The sequence below is a fragment of the Petromyzon marinus genome, chromosome 1 (genome assembly GCF_048934315.1).
Source record: "Petromyzon marinus isolate PM22_M1 ecotype Great Lakes invasive population chromosome 1, UKy_Petmar_22M1.pri1.0, whole genome shotgun sequence".
NCBI lineage: Eukaryota > Metazoa > Chordata > Hyperoartia > Petromyzontiformes > Petromyzontidae > Petromyzon > Petromyzon marinus.
Window position 1 is genome coordinate 22,472,963 of NC_133667.1, and position 15,350 is coordinate 22,488,312.

A 15,350-nucleotide genomic window follows, 5' to 3' on the forward strand; every position below is an offset into this window, starting at 1 on the left:
TCAATATTGTTCTACCTCGTGAGCTAGATGTTTCAATGTTTAGCTGTCTTTTTTTTTTCACCTGTACTTAGCTGTTTCCTCTCCTTTGCGATTTTGAAGTGTGACTGGCATTGCATTGGCCTGCGATCTCTTACATCCACTGAGGACAGAGACATACCCTGGCAATCTGAGGTTTGTCTGTGAGAATCGAGTCACTTTGTTCATCATTTATCGATGTGTGCATGTCCACTTCATAGATTCCATGTTTTGTTTATATAAGTTCGTTATCTTCATCGTTCTCCTGCGTGTGAACCCTTGATGTTTTCCTTTCTCATTCCTCTCTTCTATACCAAATTCGCCAATAATCCTCTCACCTATGCTCCTTTTTACCTACCTTTGCATTGATGTCTCCTGTCACAGGATGTTGACATGTATATCCCCCACATTTAGACGTAGGTTTGGTAATTATCTGTAGTTATCTGTAGATATTTCCACGAATTTCCACCTTTTCAAAAAAACAATTTCATTTTCGTGGCCACAGATAATTTGTAGATTTATTTAAGTATACATTTTTATAGTTTTTTACTTAACAGTGTTTTGTTCATGCTGTGTGTTCTGTATATTTTAACTACGTGGGATGACAACATCACCCAGTAATGGTGGAGTCATTTTCAGAACGCTTTCTTCTTCCGTCATTTACAATGGCTAAGTCACCCGTACTCATTCCACGAAAATGACTGCTGTCAAGGTGCTGTGTACAGTTGCACACCACACAACTCTGAGTTTGTGTGTGTCATTTGTAACAATCTTGATTTGAAGCTTTCGTGACTGCAGAAAACCATACTCTTTGGCTCTTTCGGTAAAGTTACGTAGGTAGAAAATAAAATAATTCACGACGTTTCGGGCGCAACACAAGTGTTGCAGGCGCTTGTGCTGCGCCTGCAACGTCGCGATTGATTTCATTTGTAACAATTAGTATATTTTCATTTAACCATTCCTTTCGGGGGTCTAGCTAGCCACGAGTACGAGCGAGTGCCGGAGTTGAGATGACGCAAAGGAAAGAGTAGGAAGCCAGACAGTGGTCGGAGTGTGGCTGTGTCAGCTCTGGGCTCATTACGGTTTAAACAAAAAAAAATGGCTTAATGCGATCGGATCGTCCACAAACCACCGCACACGAGAGTGAATGCGAATGAATCGGCTTAGCACAAGCACGGCGAGCCGGCCTCTGCTTGGCTGAGTGCGAGCAAGGTCACGGCATCCTCCACGTGCTCTCCCAGCCACCCCTTGTCCTTCGATTTCTCTGGCATCAAGTGAGATTTCATCGCTAAAGCCATTATTCATCGATACAACCATTATCCTTAAGCCAATTACTGTCATTGCGTTTGGGCCACATCAATTTAGTCGAGTTATTACGGTTGTTCTCAAAGATCGCAATGGGAGGTGGCGGCACCACCGAGATCCTGGGTTTGAAACTAAACTAAACTATTTTATATTTTACCAGGTAAGGCTCACTGAGCGACATAGCTCTTTCTCAGAGACGACCTGGCCACAAGTGATTGCTCAACGAAATGGATTATCAAGTGGAAATGTATAGCAGCCAAATACTCTAAACGCATGTTTCTAAAAATAAAGGGAAAAACCACAGGACCGGGAGAAAAATCCACACGACCAAGTGGAGAAACATGCAAACTCCAAATATACAGGGTCGGGATCCACGACCTCTTATATACAAGGTGAGGTAGTTAACATCTCGCCACCATGGCGTGAAACGTGGCAGTGCCCGTGATTAAAACGAACTTTATATTATAGTTATCTTTGTCCTCTCTGTGACTATGTTGAAGTGTAATTTGCATACACACCAACCGGTGATCACTCCTTGTGTTTAAATTTTCCGAGAACAGAAATGCCTTTCTGACAATCTTGCATTTTTCCATGAGCATAAAGACAATTTAATTTCAGATTTGTATATTTGAGCTCCTCCATATTAAAGTCTACCTTTATTTTTTTATTTGTTATCCTCGCACTGGTTGTGAACTCTAACAGACATTCTCCTCTCTCATTCCTCACCTCATTGCCAAACTTCCCAATCGTCTTCTCATCTCTGATCATTGTTACCAACCATAGTATTGAAGCCACCGGTTGTGCATTGTGTACTCGTTTAAAAGTTGGTTAATTTCTTCATACATTTGTTCTATGGCTAGATCTTCACGGCTTGTCAGATAATTAATCATTTTGCACTTGTAATAGTTGGAAAACCTTAACGTTGGCTGAGAAACGCTATCTGAAGCTTTCTCGAATCCTAAAACTAAAAATTGTATTGACTTAAAGCTTTCGTGACTGCAGGAATTCATATTCTTTGGGTCTTTCGGCAAAGTCACGTAGATAGGTTCAAGCGATCGCCTGTGTTGTGATCGAAACGTCGTAGTTTTTTAGTTTTTTTGTTATTTTCTTTGAACCTATCTATGTGACCTTTACCGAAAGACCCAAAGAATATAAAAATGTTCATTCCAGAGACTGAGATTGCATTAAAAAAGTAGCGAAATGCATATAAGAGAAGTTGGGCATTGGGAAACACTCCTCAACGTTATTCACATTACACGTTAGAAGATATTTGAAAACAAATTGATTGGAGAAATTATTGCATGCACGTACGTGAAGAAAGTATTCACCATACATATGCGGAGGACACAGGCATTGTTAGCCAATGCAAATGGGCTGCAGTAAATGATTGAATCAACTTAACAATGGCGGCATGACAATCGGGCTGGAGATACTCAAGAGCAAAAACAAAAGTCACGTGCAACAGGACAGAGGTCACGTGCAACAGGGTTTGGAAAAATAAAGGAAATCATTGTTGGAGAGACACAGCTGGAAAACACAATGGAGTATGTTTACCTAAGGTCATTCTTGAAAGTGAACCTGGATCAAAATTATGAACTTAAGAAGTGAACGAGAGCAGGCTGGAATGCTTTTGATAACTTGAAATTAATAATGAAAACGCAGCATAACACTGTGTTTGAAGAAGACATTAAGCAAAAAAAAATCTGTACATTATGGCATGGGTCGGTTATATGGACAATCGCAATAAAAATGGAACAAAAGATGAAAAAGAAGCAAAGAAGCATGGAGAGGTGCCTGCTTGACATTGTACTGACAGTAAGGCAGGAGGGACACATGCATCACAGAACGACCACAAATTATAATTATAAACTTTCACTGTTTAGGAAAATCATTTGGGCTTGGGCAGGACACATCACTGGAAGCGATGGTGGTGATTGTCAAAGCTGCTGATGGAATAGTGGCCAAAGGATGGATCATACCAGAGATGAAAGCCATGCAGAGATTAAAACCATTGCAGGGATGGCGGGATGAGATCAGCTCACGTGCAGGAGCAAGATGGATTGTGGTATCACGGGATCATGAGTGATGGTGACGACTTGAGGTGGGCTTCATCCAGCAGTGGATATATCGTGACTGACAATTATGATGCTATGTAAATAGTATGCAAATCACGTGCTAATGATAAAATTTAGGCTAATGGAGTGTACACAGCGGTACAGATGAGATAGACATTTTTTAAAAGAAACAATACCAATGAGACAATAAAAACTAGACCAAAAAACCCCGAATATATTATTGAATCAAAATGCCACCTTGCATTGTGAACCCACCAGTCGGGAGAGTGGTTACACCCCAAGTGCATATGCGTGGTTTCATAATTACTTTGTACACATATGATTCATTTGAACAAGGTAGGGCCGACGGAAATACATGCTAGAGTCAAGGTAAAAGTACAGCCCTGCAATTGCTTGCTCACGCCACGACTGGCAGAAGGGCCTCCACTCGAGGGAGGGCTAGAGAGTCCATCTAGAGGGTGTTTGGTCTACTCATCCACGTTGGCCTGATGTCTTGTAAGAGGTGGGAGTACTCACACTTTGACCCCCCGACAGACAACTCTCTAATCAACTCACTGTAATCGTAGAGTAAGTGTAGCCACTGTATATCAGAACAGTGTTAATTTTCATAAATTAATTGTGAGCATTTTTGCAATTTGTTTTATTGTTTAAACAATGTCACCAAATTGTCCATTATTGTCAATGAAGTAAACGCTTAAAAACAGCCCATTACCACGATCATTAACCATGCTCAAGAGCAGAAAAAAAACAGGTTAATGTTGCAGAAAATCCTGCTCCATCAAAATAACGTTTGCCCATTATCCACCACGTTAGCATATAATACGCCTCATTTTAATGTTACAGGGCATGGTCAATGATGGTAGAATGCTGGTGTCATGGTTAGCACACTGGACTTGCAAATCCAGAGGTCCACCGGTTCAGCTCGCAAATTGGCGTGGAAGTTGAAAACAATGGTGCAATTTTTTTTTTAATCCACCGAGCCCTGGCCACCCGGCAGCATAAACGGGGACACCACAGTGAGTCGAATGGCAGGCCGCTCCTGGTGGGGTGCAACATTAATTACTCCCCAGCACTTCCAACACGTCTGACCAGAGTGGAATAGGAGGCCAAAACACCCTTCTAGATGGGGGCTCCTTGAGACCTTACTCTAGTGAAGGCTCTTATGCCAGCGGTGATGTGAGCAAGATATTGCAAGGCTCTGTCACCCAACTTACCGGGTGAGGCATTGTGGGTAGAGTGTTCATCTCGCGATCAGACAGTCGCAGGTTCAAATCTCGGTCAGAGGTCAACTCAGATGTCCCTTGAAGATTGATAGAATCACTTATATTTCATGGGACTTTGCACACTGGTTGTCCTTTGGTGACAGTCACCCCTGCAATAGCAATGTGATATACTTGGCTCTGGCTCAGGGCCACTAACAGAAATGAGCACCACCAATGCTAGTCTGAGCAGGCAAGCGCGGTGGCATTTAAGTTTAAAAATGGGGATTTCACAACAATGTGAAGCATCGATTTGTTAACGTTGAATCATAAACACGCATGCAAGTTAGAGACAACATTGACTTAAACGAGTATATTGTCTTGGGTAGAACAATCTTACTGTAAGGAAGCATTACCGGTGGTTGTGACTGGAGAGAGAATGTCAGTAAAAGGAGGGAATGCGCCTAAAAAGTATGCTATATGGAGCGAGTGAAATTCGGCCATTCACAGGAGCTACACGGATTGTTGCATTGAGACAGCGCCGGATGCAGACGTTCATCCAGCAGTAGTTAGATCACGACGATGATGCAATACGCTTACGAGTGAATACTTTTGATCAGTTAATGTTAAAGGCAACGGTGCTCATGACCCGTGCAGCCTCGAGTATCCACGACACCCACCACAAACTTCAAACGTGATCGATTGTGGCCATTAATGAATCAAATTCATAGAATCGCATGAGCGGCGTGGGGGGGTGTGTCGGATGAGTAGTGAATCTGCAGTGATCACGTGTGGACATGTTGGTGGGCATGCTCTGCATTCACACTCGCGAGTGTCGCCACTGCGCAGGTTTTTGCGCGGTTGTGCCGCACAGCTCTCCGACGTGCTTTTGGTTTGTACCGCAGCGGCATGTTCGGCACTATGTCTTGACATTTCGTTCCACTTGTGGGGGAGCTTCTTCATATGCGTATATGTGTTGAACTTATTTTTGCACCACATTTAACCACAATAATCTATTCGGTTCTAAAAACAATTGCGGAAGGAAGAGCATTCCAGACGGCCGCAGAAGCGCGTCTGGAAGCGTGCGATGCAGTGGCCGTCTTTGTTCGACGGCTCGCCAAGAGTCGCTGCGAGCGAGGATGAGTGAGTTCATGCTCCTTGATGAGCTCACCGTGGTATTGCGGTTCATTTGTGGCGAGCACTTTGTCTGTAACGAGCATGACCTTACATTGCGTTCCTTCGTGCGCCAGTGTCCGACAGTTGAAGGGGAGCGCTCACCTTCGCTGAGGGGGTCCAGAGTGTGGATCATGAGCTGGAAAATCCCATTCCTCATGGTGCTGTTGTGCAGCGAGGCTGAGCTGCCACCGCGCTGCAGCTGTGGCTTGGGCTTCGAAGGAAAACAAATCAACGAGGGGGCGATGTGTCAACGTATGCGGCCAGATTCACGCCTCGGAAACAAAAGCACCGTTCGCCTTTTGGAGTTCTCTGGTCTGACACGCGTGAGACTAGACCACGAAGAAGGTTGTCTCTGGTGTAGGCTAATCAGTTTCGAAGACAATGCATATTTTATCAGAGCATGTTTTGTTTGCATGTTCACCACAAGTACGTGTGGCTAATACAGACATGATTCCTTGCAAAAGGTTTATATTTGGTGTTTGAACATCTTAGCACTTGTTTATTGCCAGAAAGGGTAAAACCGATTATTATTTTGCATACAAAAGCAATCTGTCGAAAAGGAGTGTAAAATACACCGAGCATCTCATTGCTTAATATTCTGGAAATAACCTTCTGATTTGCTCTGTGTTGTAAAGGAATCTTATTTAACATTCGGGAAATCACCTTCAGATTCGCCTTTTTCATTTTTATATCTGAAGAAAAAGAGAAAATGTTGCTTCTGATATACTCTACAGCGACTCAAGATTCATATGTTAATTTATGGTAATTGACCACCGAACATATATATCTGCAAAATAATAAATTTAAAGCCCTTTCAATTAAGGGATAATTATTTCTATGTCAATAGATTGATTTCTGTATGGCTTTACAATCTAAGATACATTTTTCGTGTTACCAACTGAACTTTATTTTCACACACTAGTCAAATGGTGCAGTGCCATCGTAAATTGGTAACACAAATGTGTTTATTCTTACGGCATAAAACTATACCAGAATACCACTACAAAACACCAATTGGCAGATGTCACTTACGACAGATGGAATGTATGAAATCGTTTTATGCATACAATGTAAGACAAATGAGAGCGCTATAGTGTATTTATGATATCCTATTACAGCACCATGGGCAAGGAATGTAAATATTCACTGCGTGAACTCTGAATTGAATGACATTTCCGAAGAATCACACTGAACTCTATTAGGCTCTCAGTACAAGAGTATAATTCAGAAAGAAAAAAAAAACATTCATTTGATTTCACTCAGCTGTTAAGTTGGAGCTCATTGATCAATCTTGTACATATTATTAATAACTGAACAGGCAGACCCTATTTTACGGGTTCCACTACCTCACTTTATATGATGAACAGTTGACATGACATGTCTACTGGTAGGACAGCCAGCTGCTGGAGTAAACCCCTTTTTTCCCTGAGGGGACATGTCTCGTTCAAAAACATTGACCCACAGAGTCAGTGTTTTGATTGCTCCGGTACCTTGAGTTTGGTTTCGTCCACTTCATCACTCATGTTCGTGCCGTTGCTCATCTAGAAGGCATCAGGAAAACCATTGCAACACAACATGGGGAGAACATTAGAATGTAAATCAATATGCTGCAATGCAACACACACACACATTATACACCTCACAATAATAAACACAGTCGGTGTTTGTCGGCATGTTTTCGTGTGCGTATGGTGAGCGCTAGTGCAGTGGTTAGCGCACCCCACTACGAACCTGGGCAACCCAAGTTCGAATCCCGCTCACGGAAACTAACACCAGTGACAATTATTTGAACTGGTCCTGGGCATTCCCTAGGTCGATTCAGCATCCAATGACTACCTGGTGCATGGTGTGTGAACATCGCCACTCGGGAGACAAAGGTGGCCAGGTGTGGTTCTGGCCACCCCCTAGCCCCCCTCTCCGTGTGCATGTTGGTGCTTTCTAACAGCACTTTTCCCAAGTCTGTATAGGGAATAGGTGGACTGATAGCAACCGGGGTTCGATACACAGCCACGAAAAGTTTTTTGGGTTTGGCCATGTTTGTTTGTTGTAGTACAGAGTTAGACTGATGGCCTTAATCTAAGTTGTCTTGTGGTTGTTGTTGTTGTTTGACTCGCATCCCACTGGGATTTTTACACACAGCGTTGGTATACGGTGCTTTTTCTGAAATATTTTGCTGTTTTTTCCTGGATTTTATGTTTTGCACAGTCACATAGTCACTTTAAGATGTTTTCTTGTGCACCCGATTCAAGAGTCGAATGGCTCACAGGGCTATACCAAATAAATGAAACTGAAATGAAAACTGAAACTGAACAACAGTCTCATGTATATAATGAGCTGGTCCTGTGCCTCCTCTAAATCTGACGAGCCTTAAATGAGTATGTGAATACTGTACGTGATGTGTAAACATCAGCACCGAGGAGACAAAAGCAAATTGACAATTGTGGTGGCCACATCAACTCCATCGGGCATTGTGAAAACCTTAATAGGTGCTCACTAACAGCACTTTCTCCAGCAGCCTTAAGGCTACGTGGAGAATTGTTGTGCTTTTTTTCTGGGTGTACGTTTGAGGGTCAGCTGCAAGTGGTACAACCAGCGGCAATTTTCACAGTATTTAAAACCTGACCTGGCCCTTCACGAGCTTCACTCCACACAAACCATAGCAGATGCACAATTGGAAAATTAAATTCACTCCAATGTCACAGCGTGCGACTGCGGTCACCCAGAACAGACCGTGCAACATATAATGACGCAATGCCCGATCCGCAAATTCGAAGGAGACATCAAAGTGATACACTCTGCTGCTTCTGACTCGGTAATCTGGCTTGACCACCTGAATGTGAAATTGTCGTTGTTGATCTGTATCTGCATGTCAGTATGTTGAATTTATTTCACACCGTGCGTAGCCAACCGTGCTAATAGAAGGTGTGTGAAATAGGAGGTGCATCAACCATACGAAAGAAGAGGATAGCTTGATAACAGAGATGTTTTTTTTTGGGATTAGATCGCTTAAATATAAATGTGTCGTTAAACCCTCCACCACCCGACACAGGCAATTAGTAAGGTTTGTCACGTAAACGAACCATGCCAATTCGTGTCTAGTTCAGCATACCAGTGTGTTGAAGAGTAAACCCACAACAATTACAATTCTAGTACGACGCTTATCCAGTAATTACACCAAGCACACCAGTGTGTTGGAGAGCCACACAACTGTGGCTGTCGCCTGATGAAGCTGGTTGTCATTATCGGCGAAGCATCATACTGGTGTCCTGAACTAGTAACGAATTGCAATATTTTGTTTACGTGACAAATCTTACTAATTGGCTGTGTCGGATGGTGGCGGGTGTAACGACACATTTATATTTACACAATCTAACCCAAACAAAAAAATCAATCATGAATAATATTGGTCGCGAAAGCCTACGTGTTAAAGAGACAATCTTGACTCAGTATAAAACGCGTATCGAATGCAGTGGCAACGCAACACTGGTGTTGGAGAAACAAACGATGCTATGCATTGTACTAATCAACACCCCTCCCCCCCCCCCCCTTTTTGCACCGTGCTGGCTTTTGCAGATGGTTCCGAATGGTATTGTGCTCCAATGGAGCCTTGCGCCATAGGCCAAATTCTGACACACGGAAACGTACACATTGTACTTTGTTTACAACTGCGAATGTTAAGCAGGATTCGTTTTAAAAACATACAGGTGGGTTTCCATGCTACATTTATTCAGTTAACCTTCTCATGTGTATGTAATTTTAAAGAAGAACACAATTTAAAGAATGGCTTTTTTCAACGAAATGTAAACGAATTAAGAACGTTAAGGTAACATTATCGTTTCATAATAAAAAGTAAACCACTTTTGAAAGTACCAAGTAGATAATCACGCGTACAAATTACCGCGTGTTTGCATAAAAATGTATAATTTGTGTTACAACTGAACATTTTACTTAGTCATTCTCTTTGTTTTTGTAAGGAGTGTCTAAGCTTGGAGTGTCTGCACATTTGGCCTTCATATTGCATTACATAAACAGTTAAAATAATAATCGGAACAAGAAAAATCTCTGCTCCCATTGACAGTAAAGTACATGACCAAAGTCAAGAGAAAACACACAAAAAATGCCAATTATTTATCCATGAACATCTCACTCAGTCTCAAGACTCATTTATAATGAAGGCCCTGCATTGTGATGAGTGGCATGTGGAAAGGAACCGGAGAACCTTGAGAAACTCACACAAACGGTGGGGTAACACTGAACACTGTCATCTTCTGGTCATCTGGAAGTCCCATGTCTACAATCAATAATTAATCCAAGATTCATAACACGTGCCATATTCAGCAAAAAGCTGAGACGGAAGCATGGATGGCACTGAGAAAATGAAACTAAATTTAACTTGACAGATGAGATTATAAATGTTTTCAGACGGGTCTTAAAAACACTGATTGTCACGGCTGAGCGGACTTCAGTGTGGCAGAGATTGTTCCAGACCGCCGGGGCTGCAGATGAAAAAAAATCCGTTCTGCTGGCCTAAGCCGAGTGGTTCTCACACACAGCGGCAACAGCAGCTCCATAGCAGACAAACGTAGGTTTCGTGATGGTACATATGGTCAGATGGCATCGCTCAAGGAAGGCTGATTGATCGGCAAGCTGTGATGGTTACCCATACACATACTAACCAGCCGCAACTCTGCTTAGCTTTTCAGATCCGACAAGATTGGGCATGTTTATGGTGATTTGTTCAATGAAAATGTGAATGAGATTGCCAAGACAGTGTTTGTTAAAACAATATAATTACAGGTTTCCCCCACTTTGTACGGTTTGGTTTGAATTCACTCATATGCAGCTATGCGGTCGAACGTGGGACAACTGTGTGTACGTGCTACTTGACAGCCAGCTGCCTCGTGCAGTTTTGCCTCGTACACCATTTTGTAAATGCATCTACTACCGCATAAAGCGAGGGACACCTGTATAGTCAACGATGTGGTTGAGTATATATACAATAAACAACATCACTTGTAGGAATATTGAATGTTGCCGAACATATAATATATTACAAAAAACATTAATCTGTTTCACAGATTTGCATACGTTGCTTGTGGCTCGTTGGACTAAGGCCACGAGGTTTGCCGTCTCAGCATTTTAGAAGTTCGGAAATATGTTCCTCAACGGTTATCACAAGAGGCAACCTTGGCACATCAGCTATGGTTCTTGAGTTATGGTACAAACCACTGGGGTTGGTTTTCAGCTAAAGGGAATGTTAAAAACATCGGACCTGAATTGAGAAAATCTCTCTGCTTTGCACCTGCTTACTGTTCATTTAGGCCAAGAGGTCATCACAAAACACAGACAATTATATGAATGCCAGCACAATCAACATCCTTCTGCTAGATCTGCAAGTTGCTTGGCACACAACCTCAAATGTTCATTCTTACTGTGTCCCACCCTCTGGCTCTCGATCTTCCCTGTGGCTGTCAACCTCCAGGTGCCCACTGCAATACCTGCCTCAGTGAGGTGCCTTCTCTCTAACACAGGGGTCCCCAACCCCTGTGTTAGAGAGAAGGAACCGGGCCGCACAGCAGCAGGAGGTGAGAGCGCTGACTCCGAGCGTGGCCCACCCCTATTGTTTTATTATTCACCACTTCTGTCCGCGCCCCTTTCACGCACTGCGCACTCGTCTCAGTCACAGTGTTGGTAAGCCCACAAGCTAACCCCTAGTAGCCAAAATGAGTAAAAAAAACAAACGTCGCTGGAGAGCTTCTTTGAAAAGGGGGAAAGACCCAATGATGAACCCCCCCCCCCGGTCCGTGAAAAAATTGTCTTCTACGAAACCGGTCCCTGGTACCAAAAAGGTTGGGGACCTTCTCTCTAAGAGATGTCCCAACCATTGTGCCACCTTCTTCCCGATCGCACCGAAGTCAGGGTCATAGGTTTGCCACAATTTGTAACGGACCTTGCTTTTAAATCACGATTTAGACGAACATGCTTGTGTCACTGCATGCAACTTATCAAATTGCTTTTAAAACGTAAACAAATGTATAATACTGCGTTATTATTATTGTAATTCGGCCAACATAATTAATTTTGCACCAGTTTTTGTTTAAAATTCCGTAGTTTATAATGCTCAGAATAATGGCAATTGATGCTTAAAAAAAGTTATTAGTTTTTACATTTCTATTGGCTTGTCAGCTGTAAGGGCTAAAGGTATGTTATTTCACGTATCTAAAATGTCCCTGTCATGGGAATGTGGAATCTTCACCAATGGTTCAGGAACATAACTGGAAAAGAACACTGCCTCGTTGCTCATGTTGAGCAAGCAGGGCGATTCCTGTTTGACTTGAATACGTTCTACTGGAATCATCCTCAGCCTTGTCACGGCCAATTTCTAAGACTGCAATCCGCTATCACAAAATGATCACCGCTTATGTCCCACTTCACCCAGGAGGCACGCGATTTCGATAATGCACGTGGCAATTACATGACGCCGCACATCTGTGTCTACGAAGTCATTTGAGGTTATGGCTCTTTAACATTTAGAGCGGCTCACAAAAGAATCAATGTGAGGAAATAGTGGCGTTCATCTCCAGGCAGTGTTGAAAAACTCCACATTGCTATGGCAGGAACCGCTGCAACGCGCACGGCAACCACTGTTTACTTCACACGAAGAGGCGCTGTTTTTATTGACCCAGAAAGTAGTCTCCTGATCACTCTATCAAATTTAGAACCTCATGATCATATATCAACCAAGCATTCTAATGTCCCTTTGCGCTTAACGTTCACGTGCACATGTAAGAGTAAGGGCGAAGACTAAAACGAGCACCACCTGCAAATGTCTCTGAACCCCGTTCGCATCGTCTCGCCCAAAACAGTTTGTCGTGAATGCGTTCACCCCCCCTCCCCTAATCTCTCTCTCTTCACTATTTGATTGTTCACTCGCGTAACCATGGCGACTGCGCGAGTTAAAAGATTGCAAATAGGGCCCTCTTCTTCTTCCTCCTCCTCATCATCATCATCCTTCAGCCCGCGCTATTTTGTCGGAGCAAGAACAAGGTCGCGGGGAAATGAAAGAGTTTATCGGTGGAATGGACACACACACAACAGGTAGTTGGTCAAAATAGTCGTCGCCATCACCGTCGCCAACATCATCATCATCATCATCAATCATCGAGGACTCACCCTTTCGCCGGGTGATGAGCTCCTGGAGACGATACGTCTCCTTACGCACGGGAGACTCTTACACAAGCTACCACGGTCGACTGTGTCCCACCAAACGTGTGCTGTGTGTGGTGAGTGCTGTGTATGTGTGGTGTGTGTGCTGTGTGTGCTGTGTGTGGTGGGTGTGGTGTGTATGGTGTGTGTGGTGTGTATGGTGTGTGGTGTGTGTGGTGTATGCTGTGTGTGGTGTGTGTGGTGTATGCTGTGTGTGGTGTGTATGGTGTGTGGTGTGTGTGGTGTGTGGTGTGTGTGGTGTGTGTGGTGTGTGTGGTGTGTGCTGTGTATGGTGTGTACTGTGTGCTGTGTGTGGTGTGTGTGTGGTGTGTGCTGTGTGTGGTGTGTGCTGTGTGTGGTGTGTGCTGTGTGTGGTGTGTGCTGTGTGTGCTGTGTGTGCTGTGTGTGTGGTGTGTGCTGTGTGTGGTGTGTGTGGTATGTGTGTGGTGTGTGCTGTGTGTGGTGTGTGCTGTGTGTGTGGTGTGTGCTGTGTGTGGTGTGTGCTGTGTGTGTGGTGTGTGCTGTGTGTGGTGTGTGTGGTGTGTGTGGTGTGTGGTGTGTGGTGTGTGTGGTGTGTGCTGTGTGTGGTGTGTGTGGTGTGTGCTGTGTGTGGTGTGGTGTATGTGCTGTGTGTGCTGTGTGTGCTGTGTGTGGTGTGTGCTGTGTGTGGTGTGTGTGGTGTGTGCTGTGTGCTGTGTGTGGTGTGTGTGGTGTGTGTGGTGTGTGTGGTGTGTGCTGTGTGCTGTGTGTGGTGTGTGTTGTGTGTGGTGTGTGTGCTGTGTGTGGTGTGTGTGGTGTGTGCTGTGTGTGGTGTGTGTGGTGTGTGGTGTGTGCTGTGTGTGGTGTGTATGTTGTGTGTGGTGTGTGTGGTGTGTGTGGTGTGTGCTGTGTGTGGTGTGTGTGGTGTGTGCTGTGTGTGGTGTGTGCTGTGTGTGCTGTGTGTGGTGTGTGTGGTGTGTGCTGTGTGTGGTGTGTGTGGTGTGTGCTGTGTGCGGGGAGCGGTGGCGCAACGGTTAACGCGCCGAGCTACGAAACCCGGCGACCCGAGTTCGATTCCCGCTCACGGACAACACCGGTTACGATTCTCTGCACCGGTCCTGGGCCTCCCCCTAGGTCGACTCGGCCTCAAATGAGTACCTGGTGCGGTGTGCAGTAAACGTCGCCACTGAGGGAGACAAAGGCGGTCGGGCGTGGTTCTGGCCACCCACCCTCCTCCGTGTGCCACAGTGCCAATGGCCTTCACACGCGCTAACGGCACTTGCCCCAACAGTCTGTTCCAGGCTACCCGGGGGATCTTTGTCTTTGTTGTTCCCACGCATTTGGTCTTCGCATGCAGTCGCGCACGTGAGGCACGGCGATAGGGGCAGCAGCCGTGCCCTCTTCACCGGCCGCCACTCACAAGATCGTCAAACCGATGCGTGCCCACTCCCAATGCCACGAAGAAAACTTGGCACGCGAAACTGATGACAGCGCTGATGCTGATGATGATGGTCAACGACCTTTTCCGATCATCATCATCACCATTATCATCATCATCATCGATGGTGGTGGAGACACGAGTGATGAGAAAGGCAGCGGCGATGAGTATCGATTTCATTCAATAAATCTCTTTATCGCACAGTGTGACCTTCTCACGAAACAATACGTGGAGTTGAAGTCAAGGCCCAACGGGGTTCCAATAGGATTTGTCGATTGTAACTTTCCATTTTTGCTCATTGCAATTGTCACGCAAAGCAACGGTTTGTCACACATTAATTATTCATAGCGCACTGCACTCCACACGAGCAGAAGGGTAATCCGTCAAATTCTGTTTGCAACTTGATGGAAATTTCAAGCGTGTCCTGCAATCATTCCATTAATCTATTACATTTTCCAGAGGAAACTCAGCCAATCGATAGCAAATCCTATCCTGACCGCGCAAAAATATATATAAAGACAAAGATCCCCGTTTAGACTTTCAGACTGCTGAGGCAAGTTGATGTTTGCGAGCACCTGTTAAGGCCAACATGACGCAAAGTGCACCAGATCGCTGTCATGTTAAATGTTTACATAAGGGTCGTCCATAAATGATATCACGCACATGGGGGGGGGGGGGGTCAGACATTTGTGACGATCTGTGACGAGGGGGGGGGGGGTGAGAAATGTGACGTCACATCAAAATGCGCAACTTTAAATAAATATAGACAACACGTTCTACTTAATTAAATAGACTTTTTTTAATAAATGTTTTCTCCTACAACATCAGAGTGCAGCGCCACATTAAATACGCACTACAATGACAATAGTTTAAAGCGATTTGAAGCATGTTTTATTTTGGGGGGGGGCAGAGCTTTGTGACGTCATATTTGAGGGGGGGGTCTGACTTTTTATGACG

The 15,350-nt window shown here is 44.3% G+C and overlaps 1 protein-coding gene across 3 annotated transcripts in view; it reads right to left on the reverse strand.

Annotated features, from left to right (window-relative positions):
• Positions 1 to 15,350, reverse strand: part of LOC116956955 (sodium/potassium/calcium exchanger 2-like) — an 85,057-nt gene that overhangs the window by 26,357 nt on the left and 43,350 nt on the right. For all 3 annotated transcript variants that reach the window (XM_032979040.2, XM_032978886.2, XM_032978954.2), the window contains exons 3-4: positions 7,261 to 7,311; positions 5,873 to 5,981 (exon numbers count right to left, since the gene is read on the reverse strand). In XM_032979040.2, the coding sequence (XP_032834931.1) occupies positions 5,873 to 5,981; positions 7,261 to 7,311 (160 nt within the window). The remainder of the gene's footprint in view (positions 1 to 5,872; positions 5,982 to 7,260; positions 7,312 to 15,350) is intronic.